The following is a 10,442-nucleotide window of genomic DNA, read 5'->3' as shown; positions in this document are numbered from 1 at the left end:
GTGTCAAGTTGGAAATTTAAACAGTTTCTCAGGCTTCAAGACTGTATTAAATAAATAGAAGTAGAAGAGCTCCCAAAACTCTATTTTAAATCTTAATGAATGAAATAAAGAATTATGCAATAATCACATTACAAAAGCAGGGCAGACACTCTGATCTGTTTTGTGATAAAAATGTTTGACTCAGCATAAAAGACTGGCATACAAAATGACTGATGGCATATTACTATGCCAAGTAGTCTCATCTATCTGATTTAGATTCAAGGGACTGTAACTGGAGGTATGGAAATCTTACACTATATGAATATGTGGATGCAAAGAAGTGCTGTCTTTTCCAGTGATAAAGATGTCAGAAGAAAATCTCTGCAAATCTGAGAGATTGAATTTAATGTGGCTGCTGTAAATTCATCAATTCAGCACTGAATAACGTAATAAACCACAAAATTTGATGCTTTCACAGAAGTTATTTATTAACTGAAAACATTTTTTTAATCACAGTTTTAATATCCAGGAATTGCTAAACTATCACAAGTGCAATCAACACAACTGAGGTGTGAGAATTCAAGTAAGTCTTTTGTTGAAGAATCCCAGCTTTTGCTATGAAGATAACTTTGATTATTCTGTGATTAACTGATGTAGACTTTACTGACATGAGGATATTTGCTGGGATCCAACCACAATCCAATCTAGACAAAAGTATTTCTTAAGTTTCTTACAAACATTATCTTTAATTACTGTTTGTGCTTGTTATCAGGCATTGTAAAAGGTATTATTTGCAAAAAAAACAAAAAGTAAACACTCATTAGAAGTGCCATTATCAGAAAAGCACATTAAAAGGCATTAAGATTTTAAATGTACCAATGCATCATCAGTAACTTGTAGTGAAGAGAGCAAGGGTTAAATAACTTATCCTCCAACTGCACTGTCCCAAGAAGTACACTCACATTAAATACTACACTGTCATACGCTGTAAGTAAGATGATTTTAATTTTGACCTTATACAGTTCACAGGCAGATACAATAGAATTTCAGTGGCAGATATTCTACCTGTGTACAATACCTGTAACTATGCCTGCATCACTGTGTTGTGGAAGCTGGGAACCTAGGCATGACCTTCTTTTACCCTGTTGTTTTTTCCAGTTAATACTAAACACATCAGTAGCCAAGGCTGGCAAACAGCTTTCTCCTGAATTCCCCAAATTCAGGCAACCTGTGTGCTCAACGGTGTTATCTTAGAAGTTGGGTATAGGAAAGATTCTTGCAACTAGTGGAGAAAGAGGCCATCCTTTTTGTGTTTTTGACAAGCACAGATAACAGTATTAAAGTCCTCACTACCACAAATACATGGGTTTGGTGCATTGGGAATTACTGGAGGGGCAGTAAATACCCTTTAACTGCCCTTCAGTTGGCATGATGCACACAGTACTGACAGATAATATGCTCCAGACCCACCTGGTCTCAACTGCTACACAAATACAACCATAAAAAATATTTAAAAATAAGGAGTAGCAGTCAATGCTACTTTATGTGCGCTTTAAACAAAAACCCTGTGTAACTCTGTTCCAGCTTGCTCTCGCTCCCTCTAAGTCTTGTGTTACCTGGTACCTCTTTGCCTGATGGGATAAAAATATTTTAAAATATTTCATTTCAAAGGGTACATTCATTACTTTATAGGAAGAAGGATTCCGTTGCCTTCTTTTCTTTATTTTTAATAATGAACACAAGAACCAAAATTTATTCTACTTAACTTCTGCCGTGCTGATTTATTCACCAAATTAACATAGCCCATTTAAAGTGCTTTGTTTGACTGCCATTAAAATGTTTTCCACAACATTGTTCATTTCATACTGAGGAAGCCTTACATCATCTTTTGAAGATGACAGAATAGTGAGGTCAAGCCCAAGGTCAAAGCCTCACCTCTAACCACCACTATTTAAATCTTTATTAGGTCACAAATGAGCCATGTTCAAAGGTTTTTAAACCTTGCTCCCTAATGGACCTTCACCTGTGTAACCACAAATCCAATTCAAGACACAAACCAACAGGAATGGATATCTGCTCCTGTTCTCTGAAGGGAGTGAGTTACGTTCCTATAGACACTCAGCAATATTTACATCAGGGACTGTACTTCTACCCAAGGGGAGTCATGGTCTTTTTATGGAAGAGAGGGAGTTTATCACCACTTGTGCTTTCTTCACACTGCCCTTATAGTCTCCCCTTATAATTCTGCAAGTTGTTCCTGTGAGTATCTTCTCTTCCTCCTGCTTCTCACTAAGCCAGCAATTCTTTGTCCTGGGCTGTCCTGTTCCCAGGACTGCTGGGGCTAACAGGCATCAAACAAGGGCTATATTTCATCCTAGACATGCAAGCTGTTAAGGCCCAAGTACACCTCTTTGCTCAAAAACCTAAAGCAGCCTTGCAGTCAGCATTAACAGTGCTGAAAAAGCTGTCTGTTAGCCTATGTGGATGCCTAAGTATAGCTCAAAACAATTCCTCACCTTTTGTAAGCAACAGATTTTTCCCACAATTAAAACAAAAACCAAAAAAACCCAACCAAACAAAAAAAAACAAAAACAAAAAAAAAAACACCAAACCAAAAACAACAACAAAAAAAACACCCACAAAAACAAAAAATCCACACACTTGCTTCTAAAAAAGGTCACATAACCACATTAGAAAGTGTGAGTATTTACAAAAAATTCTAAAGGGTGACTGCCATCCCAAAGCCTCCCTTATCCACACTGAAATACTAAAGGTAGTAAAAAATGCTGGTCTAGTTTCCTTTGCCATAGGTCACAATCTGTTTCTGTTATGCACAAGTCTCAAAGTTCTCCCAGTTACACAGGGATAATCCAAGAACAATAAATGTACATCCCTACTCTTTACTAAAAATAATGGATATTGTGATCACATTGCTGAAAAACTGGATGTATAAACAAAGACTGTGTAAAAACATTTGGCAGCACAGAAGACTGTAGATATCTCTATACACACACAGGACAGGGCTGATTAGTTCTAATGAAGGTGGAGGTTGCATTCATACATATTTCTGGCTCAAGAAGCTTATAAAAACAACAGCACTCTTTCCCAAGTTGTGGGGATTGTGCTGTTTGAAGGCTTTTATAATCCTCCAAAGCAGACATATTTTATTTCTAAGTATTCGTCGATGCCGTATTTTGAGCCTTCTCGCCCTAAGCCAGACTCCTTTACCCCGCCAAAAGGACACTCTGGTGAGGAGATTATGCCTTCATTAACACCAACCATTCCAACTTCCAGCTGTTCTGCAACTCTCCAGATCTGGGCTGGATCTTGGGAGTAGAAATATCCTGTTGTGCAGACACAGAGATACAGGAGTGAAAATCAGTAACAACAATTGCAGAAGACTTAAAAAGAGACTTCATGACATTCAAAATCATCACCCCACAGCATTAAAGCTCACCAAACCACAGAAATACATTTATCTGACAGAGAAGCATACCTGCTAAACCCACATTAGCTGCATTTGCTATAGCAACAGCTTCTGCTTCAGTCTCAAATCTGTCAATAGAAAGAGAAAAAACAAAAATGAGGCCTGCAGTTCACATGCTGTCTTGCTGACTTACTGACTAGAAGCAGTCTTATTGAGAATTAAAATGTCAATTTATTTTTCCCAAAAGTGTACATTAATTTAACTTTCATTTTGAAAAACTGAAGTGTCTACCTTTTCTCTGAATTTAAACTGCAGTTAAGTAGTTAAGATTGCCTTTATCCCCCTGAGGTAGCTGGATGGTACCAAGACATTTACTTCACATGGGTTAGCCTACCTATTTCCCCAACTACACAGCACTCTCAAGTCTGAGAGATAACTGTATGTTCTTCCATCGCATCCAATTGGTCTGCACAAAGACAGGGAAGGCTTTAAGGAGAACAGACAGCTCCAACTCATCCTCTGTCAGAAAAGCTTAGAACTAGCAAATCACATGACAAACTCAAAAGTCCTGTCTCCTGTTTCATACTACAGATCATGAAGCCAATGAAGGTTTTGCTGCTATCTAGCCTTGCTTAACCATTGAGATACTTTAATTTTCAAAATGTTGCAGAGATGCTAAGATCAGGTCAAGAAAAAGAAACAAACAAGCCGCCTATCCAAAGTATGTTTTTACATGTGTACGCCAATCTTTTTACAAGACTTGTATGATCATACAAAAATACTTCTTTGTCTTTCAAATTTTGTTTATTCAAAATAATCTTTCATTGTTTTTTAATTGTTAATCTGTAGAATTAATAATCTTACTTGATAACTGGTGCTAAAGGGCCGAATGTCTCCTCTTGGGTGCAAAGCATTTTTGTTGTAACGTTAGTAAGTAATGTTGGCTCAAAGAAATTCTTCCCCAAGCTGTGTCGTTTCCCTCCAGTCACAACAGATGCTCCTTGAGAAACTGCATCCTTAATGTGTTTCTCTACCTGAGGTATGCATAACAAAAGTTAAAAGTCAGCATTTAAGAATGAGCAGTAATACATTTCCCACTGAAGAAATAATACTCTTCCAATATTTAAGAGAAAATTTTGAAGAGAGGTTTACACTTTTCAGAGGATCTTTTGCAATATTATCTAATTTCTCTTCAATTCTTGTTTCTCTCAGTCTGACATTATTTCAGAGGGATAAATTATGAATGTGGTCCCCAGCCCACTTTGCTGTAGAAATTAAAAGCCTACACCTAATATGAGAAAAAGTCTTTGCAGGACTAAAAACTGAATCTTACATCAGTGATCAAGCACTATGGAAATGAAGTGTGTGACTGCGATGGAAAGAGAAACAACTCTCAAGATGGAACTGGCGAGAACATTTTCCTACATCTATGATTCTACTTACCCTCAATATTTACAATTCCTCTAAAGACAACAAAGCAATAAGAAAACTAAAATAGCAATCCCCACCTAGAATACTGTCCTTTGAAATTACAGAAAGTGACTACAGACAGTGTTTGTTTATTTGTATATATATTTGTATCTGATACACATACTACACTTTTGTGATGCAAGAAGGGAAGACATGAAGGAAAAAAATTCAAGGACTATATCCTTTGTCTCTCAAATAACTGAATATTTTCCCGTTCTTTTATAAAGAGAATCCAGCAGCATTCACGTGTGATGGATTCAAACCAAGCCTGCATGCAACTGAGCTGTAATATCTTACAAATGGGCCACTTGACTCAATAATCTTTAGCCTTAGGAAGAGTGAAATATTATAAAATATGTGACTTTTAGGATTTTTTTTAAAAATAAATATTCCTGGAGTTGCAGGTCACTCAAAACGGAAGACCTAAACCATGCACATGAAGTTTCAAGTATCAAGAGTTCTGGTATTTTTAACCCTGAGCAATTACTCTGCCTAGCTTTTGCCAAAAACAAACACTGTTCCTCAAAAGAAATTGTCAATCACAGTGCTTCAGAACTGCAGGATCACTGTACAGCTCTCACAGTGTATCCAATTTCAGTGAATGGACTTGAGAACAGCTAGGGAGTAATCAGGAGGAATCAGTTTCTCCTACAGGAGGCCTCTCCCTTAAAGGAAACAGAGGGATGACACATGAACTGTCCACATCTGTTTGTCTACACGTACACATGGACTTGGGAGACAGAACACAGTTCCAGCCACACTGCAAATATGCTCTAATAAAACAAGGGAAAAAAAGGTGAAACATAAATGTAAAGTTATTTTATGGATCATAAAAAGAAAACTAGACTGTTAAAAATTAAATATTTACTTATACCTTCTCCACTGCTTTTTCATTGATTAGTGGTCCTTGGGTAGTTTTTGCATCAAATCCATTTCCAACATGTAGTTCTTTGTCTATAGCTTTAGCAAACTTTTCCACAAATTCATCATGAATTCCCTTTTGCACCAGGAAACGGTTTGTGCAAACACAAGTCTGAAAACAAACAAGATAAGACAAAACCACGTTAGTTTATATTGAATTTAATCCATCTATTAATTCATTCTGGCCCTCATACCACAGAATGAGGTACACTGATGTCTCTTGCCTCTCCTCCCTCATCCTAAGCTGCTACCCAGCTATGTCACTTGTGTCACCTCCCATTTCACTTCAGAAATACAACTTCAACAAGCTGTCAGTGGGTGTGTGAAATATGTCACACTGCCAAGTTGCTTACACTGGGGTAATGTTTTGGGAGTTTTGTGGACTCAGATACATGGATCAACCAAGGTCCAGAAGCTGCATTAAATACCTTCTAATTAGACTGCAGAATGCTGGACTGAGCAGCAAAAACTCAAATCACACTTAGTGGTTGGGGGTCTTTTTTTCTAATTCCTTTATTGTTTGAGTTTGCTTTCTTCCTGAAAGTTGTTTTTAAGTGCTTTCAATTTATTTCTTTGTCTACTTATTTGTGCTACCGCTTTGCTCTGACAAAAATATATGGGATTTCAGTGTTGCTGTTTAGACTTACTGGTAACTGGCTTTAGTGCCCAGAACCATTTGTGAGTTCAGCGCCTTTCTCCTCACAATGAAGTGTTCTGTGCTTTCCTTTTACATAAAATAGCTTATTTACAACTTAAACTTTATGTTCAGCTCTTCACTGTCTAGAAGCAAGGACAAAGATTCTCACCTGCCCTGAGTTTCTATACTTAGAAGCAAGGGCTCCTGCCACAGCCCGGTCCACGTTGGCGCTGTCGAACACAATGAAAGGAGCATGTCCCCCAAGCTCCATGGAAACTCTCTTCACAGTGCCAGCTGCGTGTTTCAGCAAGATCTGCAGGCAACAGGGGAGACACACACATCTGTACCTCTAACAGATGTGAACAGTGGAATCATGGGTGCAAGGGAGTGAAAAATTAACTCTGGCAAGAAAATAATCTGCATCTTCTCTACAATATTAGACCATCTCCTATGACAAAAACAACTTTCATCCATTAAAACCCTTAAAGATGAAATTCTGGCCAAGGACTAATGGAGAGGAAGATCTTGATCAACTTCAGGTCAGATTAAGCTTTTATACACTAATATTGTCAAACTTTTTTTGTTCCATCTTTTTTTGGTAATAAAATGTTGACTACTCTTACAAAAGTTTTCCAAGATCTGACAGAACTTGGTATTATGATTTGCCTTGATACCAGACTTTTGCTTCATCCTGCATACAGCCATCCTAGAGAACTGTCATTTTGTAGCCACACTCTGCAGTTCTAGTGATTCAACTAGAGATGGTGACAAGATTGCGTATTGACTACAGTTGTTAGCAGAGATTCCAGGGCCTCACTCCTGTAATACTTCCTCTCAACTGCTGAAGCCATTCTTGAATGGCATCTTTGAAACTCAGTTCCACTGCTCTTATAGGTATGTTGTCACCTTACAATATAAACCAAGAACATTGTGTACAGGACTGTTCACATTATAGTTTAATAAAGGGCAGTTATCAAGAATTACAGACAGGCATTCCTCTGTGAAGTACTGATGCTAAAACATACAAGCAGTACCTCAAGAGGTACACAATTATTTAGACAATCTGTGTACAGTAGCCAGAAAAGAAGGCTCTGTATAAAGGCACACACTTTCCCCCTACCTTTCTAGTATAACCACAGTAATAATCTTCAAGGATATTCTGTCCACGTATGTACCTTTCCTGTTGCTGTAGAGCCAGTAAAAGATATTTTGGATACCAATGGATCAGTGCATAAAACTTCCCCTACAGCTGCTGTCTGTTGTCTGGAGCAAGGGACAACGTTATACACTCCTGCTGGGATTCCAGCCTGGTTTGCAAGCTGCAACAAAAGAAAACAGAATTTGCATAATTAGTGCATTCTGTAAGAGTAATAGTCACTTAATGATTGTTCACCGTTTTGAAGAAAAGTCTGTAAGTCAATGGAAGCCAAAAGGACTCAGCACAACCAGGAACAGGTGCCTCAAGTGCTTGAGAGAGCACCTTTGCTCTGGTTTAAGCTGTGTTCAAAAGAACTAAATTAAAGACATAAGGATATTTTGAGTATCAAAATGGCCCGATGCACTTTGAGGCTCTAGACCATGTTAGATGGTCCCAAAGATTCTCAATAAACTAAATAAAATACCTGCATCAAGTCAGTTTGTCCTTTCTTCACATATGAAGCTGGCCAGAGCTACCTTCCAAGCCCATCTGATTTCCTGTTTACAGTATCAGTCCACTGCTGAGGTAAAGCTTAGTACTGAAAGCTCACCTCCCCAAGAGCTAGTGCTGATAAAGGTGTGTCCTCTGCAGGTTTCACCACGACTGTACAGCCAGCTGCCAGAGCTGCACCAACCTTCCGCGTAATCATAGCGCTGGGAAAATTCCACTAGGAAGAGAGAAAATAGTTCAGTCAAAGTTGGGAAAATTCTGCCTCCTGCTTTTGCAGAAGTAAGTGACATTTTGAACTGGGAGGCTGAGCTGAAAACCTTTATGTGACTCAGAAGAGTTCAGCTATGCTTACTGGGGTTATAATGGCTGCCACTCCTACTGGCTGCTTCAGCACCAGGACTCTTCTGTCCTTTGCAGACGCTGGAATAACATCACCATAAATCCGCCGAGCCTCCTCTGCAAACCACTCCAGAAACGAGGCTGAATAGGTGATTTCACCCTGTGCTTCTCTCAGAGGCTTCCCCTTTGATTAAATCAGATTGAAGATACATTGTAAGCAGCAAACAGAAGCAATACAAACAAATTCAAGTAATTTTGGAGTTTCTCTTCTTTTCAGAGTACTTTATGATCCCCTCCCTCTGACATACACAGTAATCTCCAGCAAGGATTATATGATTGCAGCAGCAATAGTTGTGTGGATTCGATATACCATCATTGTATAGTCAATAATTTGTATTGCTGTGCCTGGATTCATACCTGCCTATACAAGGAAGAGAAGCAGCAAATGTAGTATGCATTTATTTATAAACTCCAAGTTAGCTGCTGTTACCACTCTGAAGAAAGACACAACTCATGGCAAAACAGTTACAAGTTTATTCCAGGGTTATTTGTTTTGGGAATATTGCTTTGGACCACCCCCAGGTCTGATCCAGTGGACTGCATGACCATTAGCAGCTGTGACACAACAGAGGAGCTGCTGAAGTATCTTCCAGCAAGGTTTGGTCCAAAAGGACACTAGTCTGTGAGCTCCCAAGCTACTCAGTGATACAGACTGTATGAATCCAACTTGGAGACTTGCATGATTTTTCCCAGTCACAAACATTTCTGCCACGGGGAGCATGGTTTAGGTGGATGCCAAGAAGCACATCATGGGTCTGGTTTCCTCTGATTAGGTACCACCGTTATCAAACCAACGCACTTTATGAATATCCGGAGGAGGAATGTTTGAAACGTCACCCACCGACCTAGCCGAGCAATGTGAGTGCACAATATGCCCAAAGTTATTAAAAAGGACACGATGGCAAACTGGTGAAGAGCACAGGGAGAGGCTTGATGGCTGTCCCTTTTACTCGTGTCCCTGTTTGCCTGCCTGTGCTGTTTTCCCAGCGCGAGTGCCAGCACAGGGCAGTGCCCGTGCCCACCCCCGCCACCCCACTCACGTTCTCGGCTGTGATGATCCGCGCCAGCTCCTCCTTGTTCTCCATCATCAGCTCGTACCATCTGCGGAGGCGCGCACTCCTCTCCTGGGAGGAGGGAAAGACAAGGCTGCCGTGGCCGCCGCACGCAGGGACGGGGAAGCGAGGCCCCGGGCGACCCGACCGGACCGGCCCGGACCGCCCCGGGGCCGCCTCGCCGCCACCTCCCGCAGCCGCTCACCTTGGCGGGGAGGCGGCCCCAGGCGGCGCCGGCTTCGTGCGCAGCCCGCACGGCCGCCCGCGCCTCGGCCGCCCCGCAGTCGGACACCCGGCCCAGCTCCTCGCCGCTGGCCGGGTCCTGCACGGGGAAAGCGGCGGCCGTCTCTACCCATCGCCCGCCCACCAGGCCGCCCCGGCGCACCAGGGCGGCGGACAGGGCCTGGCTGGCGGCCCGCACCGGCCCCGGGGCGAGCGGCGCGGGGCGCAGCAGGAGGCGGCGGAAGGCGGCGGCGGCGCCCCGCGGCAGCAGGGAGGCCATGGCCGCGCTCGGCGACAGGCGGCGGGCTCGGCACAGCCCCGGCACGGCCCGCCCGCGCCGCCCCGGAGGAGGAGCTGCCGAGGGGCCGGGCCAGAAGCGGCGGCTCGGCGGGGCTTGGCGGCCCGTGGCGCCCGGCCAGGGGCAGCTGGTCTGCCCGAGCAGGGGTGGGAGCGGAAGGGGGCTTCTGCTTCCCGGAGCCTCGTGTACCACATCCCATCGAGAGCCTCTCCTCATAGGGAGAGGGGAGGCCCAGAGTCACAGAGCATCCTGTGTTGGAAGGAACGCTCGGGGATCATGGAAGTCCAAGGAAGTCCAACTCCTGGCCCTGCGCAGCACACGCCAGGTGTCACACCATGTACCTGAGGGCGTTGTCCAAATGTTTCTTGAACTCTGTTAGGCTTGGTGGT

General features: G+C 42.2%; 1 protein-coding gene across 1 annotated transcript; it reads right to left on the bottom strand.

The window, feature by feature from the left end:
• Positions 1–441: 441 nt before the first annotated feature.
• Positions 442–10,035, bottom strand: ALDH5A1 (aldehyde dehydrogenase 5 family member A1). The gene is made up of 10 exons (XM_054285339.1): positions 9,739–10,035; positions 9,522–9,605; positions 8,435–8,605; positions 8,183–8,299; positions 7,610–7,753; positions 6,604–6,747; positions 5,751–5,909; positions 4,271–4,440; positions 3,476–3,534; positions 442–3,323 (listed from the first exon to the last, which is right to left on the bottom strand). The coding sequence occupies exons 1-10, from the start codon at positions 10,033–10,035 to the stop codon at positions 3,118–3,120; spliced, it is 1,551 nt and encodes a 516-aa protein (XP_054141314.1). The 3' UTR covers positions 442–3,117.
• Positions 10,036–10,442: the final 407 nt, after the last annotated feature.

The sequence above is a fragment of the Melozone crissalis genome, unplaced genomic scaffold (assembly GCF_028551555.1).
Source record: "Melozone crissalis strain CALT ecotype California unplaced genomic scaffold, PUWL_Pcris_2 ptg000042l_1, whole genome shotgun sequence".
Taxonomy (NCBI): domain Eukaryota; kingdom Metazoa; phylum Chordata; class Aves; order Passeriformes; family Passerellidae; genus Melozone; species Melozone crissalis.
This window is presented reverse-complemented; position numbering and strand designations above follow the sequence as displayed.

Excerpts from the sequence above, each read along its gene's own strand:
- ALDH5A1 (XM_054285339.1), bottom strand. The coding sequence starts at position 10,035 with ATGGCCTCCCTGCTGCCGCGGGGCGCCGCCGCCGCCTTCCGCCGCCTC. Across the intron at positions 6,748-7,609 it reads GCTCTACAGCAACAGGAAAG|ATCTTGCTGAAACACGCAGC; the intron begins GTACATACGTGG and ends TGTTGCCTGCAG. Across the intron at positions 4,441-5,750 it reads ATGAAAAAGCAGTGGAGAAG|GTAGAGAAACACATTAAGGA; the intron begins GTATAAGTAAAT and ends TGCATACCTCAG.